Source organism: Eretmochelys imbricata, chromosome 13 (genome assembly GCF_965152235.1).
Source record: "Eretmochelys imbricata isolate rEreImb1 chromosome 13, rEreImb1.hap1, whole genome shotgun sequence".
In the NCBI taxonomy this organism is placed as follows: Eukaryota; Metazoa; Chordata; order Testudines; family Cheloniidae; genus Eretmochelys; species Eretmochelys imbricata.
Window position 1 is genome coordinate 18,352,965 of NC_135584.1, and position 16,903 is coordinate 18,369,867.

The following is a 16,903-nucleotide window of genomic DNA, read 5'->3' on the forward strand; positions in this document are numbered from 1 at the left end:
TATAATTTCTTCCCTCCTTTCTCTTCTTCACCCTCTTCTCTCCTTTACCTTCCTTCATTTCCCTGCCTCTCCCCTTTTCCACCTCTCTAGTTTCTGTATGACTTTGGCCCTCCCCATTGTGGTTTCAGTGTCTGTCCCTGCATTATGTCCCTGTTGCAGACTAGGGTTCTCACCATTCTGTGGGATCTTCTCTGACCTGCACTGTGGTATTTTCCAGTGGCAATAGAAGCAGTGGTTTGGAATTGTTCAGACTCATGCAGTTCCGGACAGATTTATGCAGCTGCTGCCGACACCCCTGGAACAGTGCCACTTAAGTGCAGACAGGAGAACCAGCATGACGCAGGATTCTCCCACACTAGATCGAGTGAAAAAAGTGTAGGAGGGCAAGAGAACAGCATGATAGTCCCACAATCACTTCCTGAGGTTCAGTCTTTGTTTGTAGTTTTTAAACTCTCTCTACCAATCTATCGTATTTATAGAGCACCAATCAACATTGCTTGAACGCCATAAACAAGACAGTGAAATCCAGGCTGTATTGAAGTCAATGGGTGGGTGTTTTGTTACCGAATTCAGTAGAGGCAGATTTCACTCAGAGTGATAAGATTCAGGACTGAGCTGTGTTTCACCCTTCTGTGAATCAGTTAAAATAAGCACTGGGACGGTACAGAGCTTGGCTTTTCCTTTCCTTTCCTTCTGCCACCAAGCATGTAGCAACTAAGAGAATATATGTGTGTCATCATGAGCATTAATTTGGCTTGCAGTCTGGAAAATGCTGGTGTCGTGAGGGGTAACTATAAAGGCTGCCTTGTTCTGTCTGTGCATCTCATCCATGCAGACAGTGAGTTCCTGCTCTCTGTACATCAAACAGTCCAACTCAAGAGCTTCTCATATCATTGCCTTATTACACATTGTGGGAAATTATACAGGAAGGACAATTTAGGTAAACACATTAAGTCAGTTGAAGATTCATTTGTGGAAAAGCATGGTGAAAGCTGTGGTGCCTGAATCATCATGATGTGAAATAGTGGGCACTGAGGCTCAGACCCTGAGCAGGAGACGTCTAGAATGGAGGGAAAACAAAGAGATCTTGTGATAAACATTTCTGAGTGTCTGAGAATTGACTGCCAAAGATTCCGTGTATAAACATTTACAGAAAGAAGGTTCTGTTTTCCATGAATACACACATCTCTTTCAAGGAAGCGGCACTTAAAATGCAGGATCCACTGTTGTGGAGGTGTTTTTTTTCCTAGTAACAAATACCAAGATATTTGATTGTAACACTAACCTAAACTTTTTCTCTAGACATTAATGAAAAAACTTTTTGTTTTTGTTTGTTTGTTTTGTCTTACCGATTAGGTCTTAACATTGGTGACTCATTCCAGAATATTGTAGGTTTTTTCAGTCTCATCTACAGCCAGGAAATGAAAAGGCTTGTGCATCTAATTAAATTCATCAGAGATAGGGACAGTGGGCCAAATTCAGCTCTGGTGGAAGTGGGTATTGGCTTCAGTGGGAGTTACGTTCACTTACATCAGCATTTAACTTGGTCCAAAATGCAGCAGGTGCAACAGACATTTATATATATGGGCCAGATTAGGGTATCCTCATTCATGTTAAGTAGTAAACTACTGCACATATAGCCCAGTGTTTTAAGTGGGGCTATTCACACAATAAAAGGATACTCATTTTGAGTCAGGATGGCAGAATCTGGCCTAGTGACATTAGGCTCATACTTGAATTCTACAAAAAAATTAATAAATACCAGTTTACATCATTCATTTTTTATGAACTTAGAGAAATATCATTTTAGGAGGCCTAGCTCTGCTATTATTTGAGGTTTCCTGGGAATAAAAGTAATAATCATACTTAGCACTTTCGCAGGCCTTTACAATAATTAACTAATTAATTCATTAAAATTCAGTCACAATGTTCCATTTCCTCCTGTTAGTATTAGACTAAACAGATACAGTAACTGACTGCATTCAAATAATTATTTTTATGCATCACTATCTGAGGCTTTGACATTTCAAAATAACTTTAACATAAATTTAATTCTTAGAAATAGAAGAAATGCTATTGGTAAATGTTTATTATGGGAGGAATGAACCCAGAAAAAATGACTGGATTATAACGGCAAAATTTTCAGATTCTCAGCTCATCCCTGCAGCATCCTGCTTTCCAGTATTGTTATTTATTACTTCTATTATAGTAATACTTGGAGACCCCAACTGAGATTATACAGTGCCTGGCACAGTGGGGTCACAAATGCGTAGTAAGAGACAGCCTGTGCCTTGAGGAGCTTATAGACAAGACAGACAAAGTTGGGAGGAAAAACAGATGTCAAGTGATGATGTGACCATCCCAAGGTCACTCAGCAGGTCACTGGCAAAGCTGAGAACAGAAGCAAGGTTTTCTAGCTTGCAGTCTGGTGCCCTAGCCACTAGACCATGCTTCCTCCCACTGGGAGTTCTGTGCATGTTGGGAAAGAATGTATCCCAACTCAGATAACTCCCTGAACCCAGGAAAGCAGAATTTTGTACTAGATGAGGAACTTGGATTAAAATTTTCAATAGTGCCTAAATCACGTAGGTGCCTAAATTCCATTCTCAGATGTCACTTAGGCACTTAAGTTCCTAAGTCCATTGACTTTCAATGACTTTCAACTACTATTTGCCTAAGTCACATTACTCTCTGTTTTGAAACATCCTAGCAGGGGCTGTCAGACCAATAATACCCCATTTGTAGGCAGTTTTGGAGACCTCTATGCTTGAAAATAACTTGGATGGAGGATTTTTGCGTATAAAATTTACTATGGTAGCAGTTATTGCAGGGAGCAACTGGGTGCCATGTTAAAAGGAACAGAAGTGAAGGGCAGATCTATAGCCCATAATCCACTGCCTCTAACTACGTTATCTTCTCTGGCAGGCAGGGCCTGTAGCAGTGCAGTATAGGGAGAAATTTCTGCAGGGAAGTTAGGGAGAACAAAATCTTCTGGGAACAGGCTCTTGGATTTCTGGTCTTCTGTGTATTGGAGTCAGGAGAGTGGCTCCAACTCTCGCCTTATGTAACTGACTAGTGCGGAATCTGGCCTCCTCCACAATGTATATCAACAGGGCTCTGAGCATTTGTAACTTATTATGTAAATGTACTGTGAGCTCTTATGGAATTAAGAGGGAACATGCTATCTGGAACTCTGTTTCCCTGGCTCCTCCCCCTGACTGAATGTCCGAACCACAGCTGGGCTTCATGCAGAGGCTGCAGAAATGAGGCATCTGTACACTAGAGAGGATTCCACTGCATAGCCACCTGTCCCCTCTGGCTACCTCCTATGACTAAGTCCTACAGGCTTCCCTAAGCATTCTGTAGAAGAGAGGAGCATATGCCCTTCTATATATATCTTTCTAACTTAGATCCACAGTGTAGTCAGGGTCCAACAATGCTTGTCTCTGTACCTGACATGAAAACATCCATGGCTGTAGAAGTAAACCAAAAAAAGTATCTGTGGTTTCCTTTTGCCTAGCCACATATCACTGGCACCTCTCCCTTTCCCTTTTGCCTGACTGTATCTGTTTTCAGCATTAGATATTTTAGATTGTCAGAAACACCTCATCTTTTTTCCAGTAATTTACTCTTATGATAGGATGCCAATTCTAGCATTTAAAGTATAATGGCTTTGTCATATTGATTTATCATTTCTGCCAAGTAGCAATTTTTTGTGTGTTATTTCTTAAAAATAGGATTCTTATCTCATAGCCTTCAAAACAGCAAAATGCTAAATAGAATATTTGCACATTATCAAAATGCTTTCAAAATCCATGTTACATCATTTAGGACCATAGTATTTACAGATTGAAAAGACCTATCAGATTGTTGTGTCTAACAGAGCATGCACCAGATATTAGGCAGGATCTTAGCCAAAAGATTGAGCAGAGATTTTCCCTGTATTGCTTAGGATCTCTGTCCATCTAGGCATGTATTTCGCACCCCTCATTATGATAACTGAGTACTTTCTTTCTAATGGTATTCTCCAGAACTCTGTCTTTTGCAGAACTGTCATTCAGCTTTTCAAAATCATATTGATGCACAACATCTCTAAGACACCCTTATTTTTTATGACTGCAGAGGCTAATCCACAGAGTGGTAAGGTTACAATCAAACTCCAAGCAACAACTCTAATGCAGCTTCTAAAGACGGCTTTTCTAAGTGCTCAGACTGATTGTATGTGGCCCATACTGTTTACAGACTCATCTAGCGCAGCAGCAACATGTGGTTTGGTAGGGTAGTGGGAAAGTTTGACTTGTTGTATCCAGCTCAAAGACAAAGCAATAGATTTTTTTGAAATCTCTTAATGGAAGAGTCTAGCAGAACAGAACATGGTACAGTAACTCCTCACTTAAAGTCGTCCCGGTTAACCTAGTTTTGTTGTTAGGTTGCTGATCAATTAGGGAACATGCTCGTTTAAAGTTGTGCAATGCTCCCTTATAACGTTATTTGCCAGCTGCCTGCTTTGTTCACTGCTTGCAGGAAGGGCAGCCTGTTGGAGCGAGCTGGTAGGGGCTTGGAAACAGAGTGGACCAGCAGCCCCACTATCAGCTCCCCACTCCCCTAAGTTCCCTGTACGGCAGCCGCCCAGCAGGCTATCAATTGCCAGCAGTTCAGCTGTCCTTCCCCCCACTGCCATGTGCTGCTCCTGCCCTCTGCCTTGGAGCTGCTTCCGGGAGCCTCCTGCTTGCTGTGAAGGGGAGGGGAGAAGAGGGGGGGCTAATTTCAGGGTGTCCCCTTGCCCCCTACTCCTGCCTGCCCCTCCCCCCCACTTATCCCTTCTCCATATAGAGCAAGATGGGCACAGGACAGAGAGAGATTGCTGGTGCAGCTGGTATCTCAACTTCCTGATCTTTTTAAAGGCAATGTACTTAGAATGGTGTCAGGGGCAATGTGCATCTCTCTCTCTCTCCCACTATTTCACATCATGATGATTCAGGCATCACAGCTTTCACCATGCAAAGAGGAAATGTTACATCTGAAGACTGGAGGATAAATCCTAAGAATGTGATTCTTTTTGGGCTTGTGTTGCAAAAAGAGGTAGTAATGCCATGTGGTCAGTTTCTAATGTACTATGCTTTGAGGAGTTTGGGGAGGAGGGCAGAGGGGGAAGCATTCTGGGAAAGTAGCAAACTAGAATAGGCATAGCTGGCCGTCAAGATCTGTAAAGGTTTGAGTGGACTGACCTAGTGGCAGGGCATTGCATTGCTAAATTGAGTTCTGAATTACATTTCCAATGTTACTGCTTTTCACCTCTGGCATCAACTGAGGGAAACAATGTAGTCATGTTTCAGAGTAACAGCCGTGTTAGTCTGTATTCGCAAAAAGAAAAGGTGTACTTGTGGCACCTTAGAGACTAACCAATTTATTTGAGCATAAGCTTTCGTGAGCTTATGCTCAAATAAATTGGTTAGTCTCTAAGGTGCCACAAGTACTCCTTTTCTTTTTGCGAATGTAGTCATGACATTCTTGGCAGTCTCCTATCTAATTTTAAAACAAACCATTTTGAGAATATGGCTGATAGGGCTTTTCTCCATTCAGCATGTGCTGGCTTATTTCAGGAAAAGGGATCTGGGCCTTACAAATGTAATCTTGCTTCCTTTACTTGAATAGTCCCATTGGTTTTAATGGGAGCACACTCTGTCCTATTGTTTCCATTGGGCCTACCTACCTGAGAAAGACAAACAGGAGTTGGCTTATTATCTGCATTCTTCTGTTTTAATTCCTTATTGACCACTTCAAAATATTTTGGTAAAATTCTTCTCTTTTAGTTGGCTCCACTCACCGCCCCCATCAGCCAGCCTGAGCCAGTAAATAACCACTGGGACTGAGCCTTGGCTGCAGCTGAGGAATGTGCATTACAGACTCAGGAGGGTGCACAAAGATATTGTAAAACGTACCTTTATGTTCCCTTAGGTGTGTACCAGACCCATCCCCTGGCATAAATTAGAGCAGTCTAGTGGCTGCTGTAATTGCACTGGCTGCCGATGGCCCCCTAGGTTTTTTAGAGCAATCAGGAATCAGCGGATCATCGGGATATCCTTTTTCACTCCAGCCCCAAATTCTAAATCAACTTCTGGGAGAAGGGGATGGGTATGGGCCCTGACCCCTACTCAAACTCTAAGCCAGTAGAGGTTTCTCTGCAGTGATGGGCGGGGTACACAAGCTTTAGGGCGGCTTTGTGCCGACAGCATACTGTAATGCACAGTGTGCAACAGACTTTTTAAAGAATGCACCTAATACTTCTCTTTCTTTAATTCTAGCTGACTGTTAAGTTCCTCAAAGATTTCATCATTTTCAAGGACTATGTGGCAGATGCACTAAATCTCTGATTTCCAGCAAACATTTCCTGGTTTTAAAAAAAAATCCCTGTGAGCCAAACTGTGCCATTGCTTGTACCCAAGAATCAATGGAGTTGGATGGGGTTTGAGGTGCAAAATGTGGCCCTAAACTCTCCTTTTCATCTTTCAAAAAGGATTTTGTGTATAAGAACCTATTGTATATTTTCTATGGCTCATAAGATTTATAACTATTACTGAGCTAATAATACTTATGGCCAATATTTTAACTTTTTGCGGCAGAGCTACAATTCCTATTATTGCTAAATGCTAAGGGTCAGATTTTCAACTGGTCAGTTCAACACAATTTTCAGAAGAGCTCAGGAGCTCAGCTTCCATTTAGGCACCTAATTGAAGGCCAGATTTTCAGTAGCGCTACCTAATGTACTGAGGTCTTTTGAAAATCTGGCCTTTTATTTTGGTGCCTAACAGAGCTGAGCTCTTCTGAAAAACTGTCCCTGAGGGACAGATTTTATACTGACTACCATTGGAGTAAATGGCCACATTCTTAACTGAGATCTATCAATGTTACACCACTTTAAATCCATTCACTTTGTTGGACTTAATCCTAGAGCACACTACCAGTGTGAGTGCAGAATTCGGTCCGATGTGAGTTCTGAACTTGACCTTGAGAGTTTGTGCTTGTTAGTCCACATAAATACCCTGCCTTGCTGAAAACTCTCTCACTTAGAATCATAGAATATCAGGGTTGGAAGGGACCTCAGGAGGTCATCTAGTCCAACCCCCTGCTCAAAAGCAGGACCCATACCCAATTAAATCTTGCACGTGATTTTGTCTGAATGCATTTTACAAAGCAAGAAAGTATTACAAAATAATTTTGGCTAGATACATAATAGGAATCGGAGCAGAAATGCTGCTTTTCCATTCAAAATTGAATAGTTGCAAATTTTAGTTCAAACACTTGACCTGGAAAAATTAGAAAAAGAAACAGAAATTCAGAGGAATAAACAAACTCATATGGCAAACTTTCAGATTGGCAGCTAAAAACCTTAACAAATGGTTGGAAAGACGGCTAGTAAAAATATATCAGAATGAACACAAAGTTCTACAAAGTACTTGACACATGATATCCGATTTGGAATGTAGAAGGTTAATGGTTATGGCACAGAGGTTTGAAGTTAATTACTGCAGGTGTATGCAGTTTAACAGGGTGTTAACTGGGTAGCAGGTGGATATAAATAAGTAGCACAGGGGGTATATAAAGAGTTTTGAGGGGAAGAAGTAATAGTATAAACTCTTAGCTCTTGTACCCCGTAATAAGGAGAAACCTGACTTTGCTTTTCTGAGGTTCAATCTTCATTGCACTATTTTGTTAACAAAACTATTTAGAAATATAAATCTGTATGCTAAAATTTGGGAATCATGTAAATTAAATTGGAGATGAGAGAGCCCTATTAGGCTGTTTCTAGGTCATTCAACCCAGGGCAAGAATGCTGCTTATAATATATTTTTCTAGTGCATAATCCCACTGTAGGCTTAAATATCATAAGAGATTTAGCTTCCACTGCTTCTCATGGGGGAAACTATTCCATAATGTAACATATCACCGTCAGGATGTTATTAATGATATTCCCCCTGTGCATTTGTTTCTTAATTTCATCCTGTTTTAAAGGAACATAAGCACTCTGATTTTATTGTTAAACTGAAGTGCATAAAGATTCTTGATCCCTAGTTAACAAAAACTTATCTAAATAAAAAAGAAACTATGATTATATAGCACTAAATATGACTTGAACTCCATTGTCAAGGCGAATGAGTGAAGAGAAGTAACTGTGGCCTTGATTCTGTCTCTCACCAATTTTACATTCATGAAACTCCATTGATGTCTGCAGAATTACTCCCAATCTAAACTGGAATAAGTGAGATTAGACTCAGGGTAAATCTACACTACGAAATTAGGTCGATATTATAGAAGTTGATTTTTAGAAATCGATTTTGTACAGTCGATTGCGTATGTCCACACTAAGCGCATTAAGTCGGCGGAATGCATCCTCACTACTGTGGTTAGCATTGACTTACGGAGCGGTGCTCTGTGGGTAGCTATCCCACAGTTCCCGCAGTCTCTGCCACCCATTGGAATTCTGGGTTAAGCTCCCAATGCCTGATGGGGCAAAAACATTGTCGCAGGTGGTTTTGGGTACATGTCGTCAGTCTCCTCTCGCTCCATGAAAACAACAGCAGACAATCGTTTCGCGACTTTTTTCTGCGCAGACACCATACCATGGCAAACGTGCAGCCCGCTCAGCTCAGCTCACCGACACAGCCGCTGTTGTGTCCTGGGTGCTGCTGGCAGCAGACGGTGCAGTAGGTCTGCTAACCATCGTCATTCACCGCTTCCGCTGCAACTCTGCTCTCCTGTAGTTCTGGTCCTCCTGGGTACTGCTAACCGTCATCATACGCTGCTTCCGCTGCAACTCTGCTCTCCTGCAGACGCCATAACACAGCAAGCATGGAGCCCATTCAGATCATCGTGGCAGTTATGAGCTTTGTAAACACCTTGCACATTATCCTGCAGTATATGCAGAATCAGAACCTGAAAAAGCAGGTGAGGAGGCGACAGCAGCGTGGTGACAAGAGTGATGAGGACACGGACACAGACTTCTCTCAAAGCACGGGCCCCGGCAGTTTGGCCATCCTGGTGGCAATGGGGCAGGCTCATGCCATGGAATGCCGATTCTGGGCCCGTGAAACAAGCACAGACTGGTGGGACCGCATAGTGTTGCAGGTCTGGGATGATTCCCAGTGGCTACGAAAATTTCGCATGCGTAAGGGCACTTTCATGGAACTTTGTGACTTGCTTTCCCCTGCCATGAAGCACAAAAATAAATAAACACGCTTGCTTTTAAACCATGTATTATATTTACAAAGGCACACTCACCAGAGGTGCCTTCTCTGGCTTCATGGTCCAGGAGCCCGTGTTGGGAGGGTATTGGCTCCAGGGTGATAAACAGTTCCTGGCTGTCGGGAAGAATGGTTTCTCCACTTGCCTGCTATGCGCTATCATCGTTGTCCTCCTCCTTCTCATCCCCAAAATCCTCATGCCTGCTGCGTGAGAGTCCCTGCTTGCAGGTGTCCACAGAAAGGGTGAGGTAATAGTAGGAGTTGCATGCAGTTCATCATAGAAGCGGCATGTGTGGGGCTCTGACCCAGAGCGGCCATTTGCCTCTTTGGTTTTTTGGTAGGCTTGCCTGAGCTCCTTAATTTTCATACAGCATTGCTGCGGATCCCTGTTGTAGCCTCTGTCTATCATACCCTTGGAGATTTTGGCAAATATATTGGCCTTTCGTCTTTTGGAACGGAGTTCTGATAGCACGAATTTGTCTCCCCGTACAGTGATCAGATCCAGTACCTCCCGTTCGGTCCATGCTGGAGCTCTTTTGCGATTCTGGGACTGCATGGTCACCTGTGCTGATGAGCTCGCCACACTGGCCAAACAGGAAATGAAATTCAAAAGTTCCCAGGACTTTTCCTCTGTACCTGGCTAGTGCATCTGAGTTGAAAGTGCTGTCCAGAGTAGTCACAGTGGAGCACTCTGGGATAGCTCCCGGAGGCCAATACCATCGAATTGCATCCACACTACCCCCAAACTTGACCCGGCGATGTCGATTTCAGTGCTAATCCCCTCATTGGGGAGGAGTACAGAAATCGATTTTAAGAGCCCTTTAAGTCGACAAAAATGGCTTCGTCTTGTGGACGGGTACAGGGATAAATCGATCTAACGCTGCTAAATTGGACCTAAACTTGTAGTGTAGACCAGGGCTAAGTCCCTTTATCCTTAACTCCCAGTGTTGCGCCTTGGCATCACAGCCCAGGTGGGATGAAATGAGATGAATAATTTCCCCCATCATTCTAATGATCCGGCTAGGAACAGCCTCTTAATTTCCACTTGAATTTAGAGCCATGGAAAGAGATTTGAATATCCTTTCTGTTGTAACATTTCATTTTTTGGAAATGTATCCTTAAAATCTAAAAATGATCATAAAAAAGCCTTGTAAGAATGGGTAGGGAGGAGCATTGACTTGAGAGTTTGCCATGATCGTAAATGCACTCTTTTAGATCATTTTCAAACTGAGAAGTCTGTTCTTTTGGTTTTGCTCTGTAGACTGCTTGTTGTCAGGCCAGATTAACTTTTTAAACCATGAATTTGGGGACCTAATATATTTATAAATTAATTGTTATCAAAAGAAATCTTTATATCCATCCACAACAAGCAGCAAATTATTATGTGCTCTGTTCTTGTTTTTTATCCTTCAGCAAAATGTTTCTTCAAACTCTTGCTGCAACTCCAACATGCACTGAAAGCTGTTCCAGGTGGTTGGGAGTGGCGGAAACTTTGGGGAGCCGAGAACTTGGTGGGGTCATAAAATCTGGCAGGAGAGGTTACCTTGTATACAGGACTTGTCATTTAGTTTCATCCTATCTGCCGTAGACCCTGCTTCACCTATTCATGGGAGAGACTATGTTGTGTAGTCGTTTTTTTAAACCCACTTTATTATTACATGTATAAAAAGCATTTAAAACCATCTGGATATATTTTTACAGTTACTTCATAGACTGGATGTTGGAACACAGCTGTGCATATATAGCTGTGGTCCCTGAAAATGTTTGCTAATGAAATCCTGGAGCAGTCTTGAGCTGGATGCACTGAAGGCTTGCATTCTCCACTGAGCAGCTGTCTATTTTGATGGGCTGGACTGAAGCAGAAAAAGAAAATTGTGTTAGACAGAAGCTTTACGCTATGAAAGCAAAATCTTCCCCAGCAGAAAAAGAGCTTTACTGTAGCTCCATATTCTGTAGCACAAAGGAGCAACGTTCGGAAGAGTTTAAATAATGAGCTTTTTAAGGTTCTTGAGAAGAAGGAACGGAGAAAGAGAGATGTGAAATGGAAGGTTAGAAACAGTAGAGAAAATTACTTTGACATCCATGAAAGATTATAAAGCCGTCCTGAACATACAATGGTGGATATGCAAAAGGTGCTGGAAGGAACTTCCCTCCGACTTTCCTTTAATGCCTCTGCTGAATGACAATGAAGTAATTCTTTGCAGAGTCCTGCTTTCCTGCGTTCTTTAGCTGGCTCAGCCAAAGGCTTGAGGAACTGACTGGTAAACTGGAAACTGGGATTCCATGAATGGGGTGAGGAGCGGTGCCAAATTTAACTCTGTTTGGATATAATATATGGGTGAGGCACAAAAGCCTTTAGACTGCCTTGTACATACCTGTCACGGTAGACAACAGTCAATATCTCAATCCATTATCCCCTGATACTGGGCCAAAACAAAACAAAATCTCCTGCTCTGTTTAGTTACCCACATATCATTGTGGTTTGCCTTTCACTTTCTAAATATTGGATGTTGCTCAGAAAGCAAAGTCATTTGAGAAAGTATTTGTGCTGTACAACCCTCTAAAACAGAGGTGGGCTTAACTAAGGCCCTCAGGCCCCATCTGGCCTGCGGGAACATCCTGCCTGGCCCCTAAGCTCCCAGCCAAGGAGGCTAGCCCTCGGCCCCTTCCCTGTTGTCCTCCCTCCCCCGCAGTCACGCTGCCGTGTGGGCAGCACTTTGGGCAGCGGGGCTGTGCGCTGCTGCAGGGCAGCGTGGCAGCATGTCTGGCTCCAGCTGGGTGGCGCAGCTGCCAGACATGCTGCTCTGAGCAGCATGGTGAGGGGGCCGGGATGGGGAGTCCCAGGGGACAGTCGGGACGGGGACCGGGGGGATTGGATAAGCATGGGAGTTCCGGGGGGCCTGTCGGGGGCGGGGGTGTGGATAGGGGTGGGGAGGGGCAGTCAGGGGACATGGAATGGGGGGTTGGAGAGGGGGTGGAGTCCTGGGGGGGCCGGTTTGGGGAGTGGGGTACCGGGAGGGGGCGGTCAGGGGACAAGGAGCAGGGTGGGTTGGATGGGTCAGAAGTTCTGAGGGGGGCAGTCAGGTCAGGAAGTCGGAGGGGTTGAATAGGGGGCGGGGGCCAGGCTGTTTGGGGAGGCACAGCCTTCCCTACCTGGCCCTCCATACAGTTTTGCAACCCCAATGTGGCCCTTGGGTCAAAAAGTTTGCCCACCCCTGCTCTAAGAGGACGTGACAATTTTTATCCATTTACAGTAAAGTGGATTTTGCTTTGCTAGTTGCTGTCATCTTAGTTTGTCTGATTTTGGTGACTGTGGTCTCATTAAAGTGGGAAGTGTCATCTGTTAATTAGAACAGGGGAACTAGAATTCTTCACAATGCTGCTGACTCGGTCACAGACTTACAAGAGAGAAGGTGGGTGAGGTAATATCTTTCACTGGAGCAACTTCTGTTGGTGAGGGAGACGAGCTTTTGAGTTTATACAGCCCTCTTCGGCAGTTCTGGGAAACATAGGGCTTGTATTCACCTACAGAACTACAGCAGTGCAGCTGCACCACTGTAGCACTTTAGGGACGACACATTTATGCCAGCAGGAGAGCTTCTCCCGTTGGTGTAGTTAATCCACCTCCCTCAGAGGTGGTAGGTATGTCGACAGGAGAAGCTATCCCATTGATGTAGCTCTGTTTACACAGCGGGTTAGGTTGGTATAACTGAGTTGCTCAGGGGTGTGGATTTTTCACACCCCTGAATGATGTGTGTATATGTACCTATACAGATCTATGGTGTAGACCAGGCCTCACTCATGTCAGCTAAATACAAAATAGAACAGATTGTTTAGCATAAATAACTAACACACATTTCAAGGGCCCATTCAAGGTGAAGTGGCCCATTAACACCCTCGGAGAGAAGAGGAAGTGGGGAGGAAAAGCAGAGGGGCATGGTGGGGTTGTTGTAATAAGGCATGAATCCAGAGTCACTATTCAGTCCATGATTTCTAGTGTCTAGCAAAGTTATGGATTTAAGCTCCCAGGCTTGCCTTTTGAAAGTGTTGTGCTGGTTTCCTTTGAGGATGACAACTTATAAGTCTGATATAGAGTGATCGCTTTGTGAAAAGTGTTTTTTTTGTCTTTTATCATTTTCCTGTGTGAGTTCATTCAAGAGCTCAGTGATTGTCTGGTTTCACCCACATAGTTGCTATCGGGGGAGGAGATGGATAGCTCAGTGGTTTGAGCATTGGCCTGCTAAACCCAGGGTTGTGAGTTCAATCCTTGAGGGGGCCATTCGGGATCTGGGGCAAAAATTGGGGATTGATCCTGCTTTGAGCAGGGGGTTGGACTAGATGACCTCCTGAGGTCCCTTCCAACCCTGGTATTCTATGATTCTATGATTTAGTGCACTGGATGAGGTACACTGCGTGTTGTGATAGGCATGTGTAGGACCCATGGATCTTGAAAAATGTGTTGTGGAAGTTGTTGATCACTGTAGTAGTGGAGATATGACTGCAGGTTTTGTGCTGTATCTGGTACTGCATTGAGTTGGTGTGTCTTGGTCTGTGAGGAGCTTGCTTCTGATGATGAGCTTGGAGAGGCTGGGGGGTTGTTTGAAGGCAAGAAGAGGGGAGTCAGAAAAGATTTCTTTCAGGATGGGGTCACCCACCTTTCCTGTAATATTCTGGGATCAACATGGCTACGACACTGCATACAGACTTACAAATCAGTTAACCCACCTGTGGCTCAGTTATTCATCTGTAAAATAACAAAAACGATGTTAACCCACGTTTGAAAAGTTGTTTAAGCTCCTAGGATGACTTGCAAAATATTTACTATATTTATTCATTCATGTCTCTTCAATGGATCTTCTATCTCCACATACTGTCTTCTGTATATTAGACCATAATTCTTTCAGCACTTACATCTGTTTTAAAAGATCTCAGATTTTGACTCCATTAGTCATGGCTAGGGAGACACATTACTTGACCACCTTAATTTTCTGTTGAAGAGGATGATGGATAAGCTTTTTCCAATTACATTTTGAAATTCTGCTGTAGCTCTTCAGGTCAGTCCTTATTCACTAAATGTCCCTGGGAAGTTGTCCATTTATTCACTGCTTTGAAATATTTCCATCTTTATTGCTAGTCCCGTGTTCCCCATCGTGCTAGTTCCACTGAGCTTTTGGGTCAGATTCTCAGCTGGTGAAGTCAGTGGAGCAATGTCAACTTACGCCACCTGATGATCTGTCCCTTTGTCCTCGGGTACATCTTTTACCCATTATTTTTTTTATCATATCTAGATTGTGCACTTTAACTTCTGTGTCTTATCCAGTAGGAACTGTGCTATTGGTGGATGATAAGGGGATCTCTCTCACATTGACTTAATTCACTTTGGGAGAAATCCTTAGATGGTGCAAAAAAGCATATTTCCATTGACTTCATTGTAGCTGTAGCCATTTGCACCAGCTGAGAATCTGGCCCACCAATTTCATGAAAATCCTCCTGATATGCACAAATATAAGGGAGGTCAGAATCAGGCACTATTGCTAAGATTTTCAAAACTGCCTGAGGAATAGGGAATCCAATTCCCAACAAAAATGTATGGGAATTGTGTGTCCAAATCCCTTAGTCTCCTTTGAAAATCTCAATCTATAGCTTTAGGGGAAAATGCTGATCTCAGATCACTCCACTGCAATCTTCTGCTCTCTCTGCATACACATACATGTCAATTGACAAGAGCATCATCATGAGTTGCCACATTCATTGTTGAATTCTGGGTTAAAAATCTGTAGACTCTAAAGAGGAATGAGTGTGATAGTCTCTGCTTAGCCCACTGTGGGTGTCTTTATTCATATAGCAAAGCATTAACAGTTGAGATCCATGGGAATTGAATATGAAAAGTGAGTGGGACGTCATTGTCAAGATCCACTCTGCAGATTTGACAGCAGAATATTGCCATAGACCTTATCAGAGTGGATAGAACATTCGTGCATTTCAGTACAGGAACCTTACATCTGTGCAGTAATTAGACAATATGTAAATTATTTAGTGAAAATTGTGTGCTGTTAACTTTTAACATATAAAAACTGCTGTACCAGGATAGCATCACTGGGGGTATTATAACATCCTGGTGAATTTGTGCTTTTTCTGTATAATATTAATATTTTGTATTTTTCTCCTCCATTTTCTGTTAAGTAATTTGTGTCAGTGCATCTGAGGCTTACAGGAGACTGGTCAGTCTAAATAGCCATTCCAGGAGGAAGACTCTCACACCTGCATAGCTTTCTTTAGTGTCTCTTATACTCTTCATTTCTTCTGCCAAACAGGCTGCTGGTCCATTTCTTTTAAGCCTTTGGTTTGAAATTTCATCACTTTGTGAACCGCCTCATTTGTTGTTGGGTCTCCCACACCAGCCTGATGCTGCTGAGCGCTCCCTTAGCTGGAGATTGCTTAAATGTGTGTAACCAATAAGAAGAGGGCAGCTAAATTGGGTTGTTCAGGATAGGATGAGGTAAAGTGGCAATTGACATTATTTGAGACATGTTATGCTCAGTTTCACTGACCCTGAATGTGTCAACCACTGTTATAGGTACTTTAAATGCAGTTTCAGTTATTCGTTTGGTCTGGTTTATTTCTTATACAAGTGGTGTGTAAATGCAAATGACCTATAATGTTAGAGAGCTCTGAAATTCAGGGAAGGCTGTACAGAGAATTTTGTAAGACATCTCACTATGTGCAGTCCATGTTAAACGTACCTGGATGAAGACAAAAACTGAAGTGCGTGGTAAAATGTGGTCTCTGAGGTGTTTGTATTATACCTACTTATTCTAGCTCTCCTTTCTCTCCTCCAGCTTTCTTTGGGAAGTACCTTAATGAATACAATGGTTCCTATGTGCCTCCTGGCTGGAAAGAATGGGTTGGATTACTTAAAAACTCTCGCTTTTACAACTACACACTCTGTAGAAATGGCGTGAAGGAGAAGCATGGATTTGACTACTCTAGGGTAGGTCCTATTGATTTATTTTGAATTTTTTCCTTTTGGACATGATTGCAAGAAGAATACAAACACTTTATGGATTCAGTCTAAATTAAAGTATTCTTTTCATAATTGAAAGACAGTGCTAGTAAAATCTGCTTCAGCCCCTAAGGCAGTTCCTTTGGACCATACATTATCTCTTCACTTCTGGTGGACAAGTTATTTAAAATGTTCTTAGCAACTACAAGAATATAAGTTACACGTCCTAAGGCTGTAAAAACTTCTATATGTCTTACAAGCTGAGAAATGGATTTAATTGCATCAAGACTGGTAAATTCCACTGCTCTGCACTTCAGTTAACACTCATGGGGCCGGCCTCTGGCCTGTTAGTGGTGTACAGCTGGAGAAATAAAACTGACTTCAGTGGGGTTTCACAAGTGTAAATGAAATTAGTATCTGTTTCCTTCTGCTTAGGGTGGGTGGGTGGATTGGTTTGTTTGCAGGGGTGAAAGTAAGTCGAGTGACTGACTTACCGGTACTCTGGGGCCAGCGCCTAGGGCGGAAGGGGCGGTGTTGAGGGGGTCAGAGCCAGCCCCAGCCCACCCTGTAAGGTAAGTCCCCCCCCCCCCCCCCGCCCCACCGGGGTAGCAGCAACTGCCCGGGACTCCGGGGGCTATTTAAAGGGCCCAGGGCTCCC

General features: G+C 43.2%; 1 protein-coding gene across 1 annotated transcript in view; it reads left to right on the forward strand.

Annotated features, from left to right (window-relative positions):
- The window catches only part of SULF2 (sulfatase 2), a 90,525-nt gene that overhangs the window by 13,545 nt on the left and 60,077 nt on the right, over nt 1-16,903 (forward strand). The window contains exon 3 of the mRNA XM_077831859.1: nt 16,082-16,233. Within this exon, the coding sequence (XP_077687985.1) occupies nt 16,082-16,233 (152 nt within the window). The remainder of the gene's footprint in view (nt 1-16,081; nt 16,234-16,903) is intronic.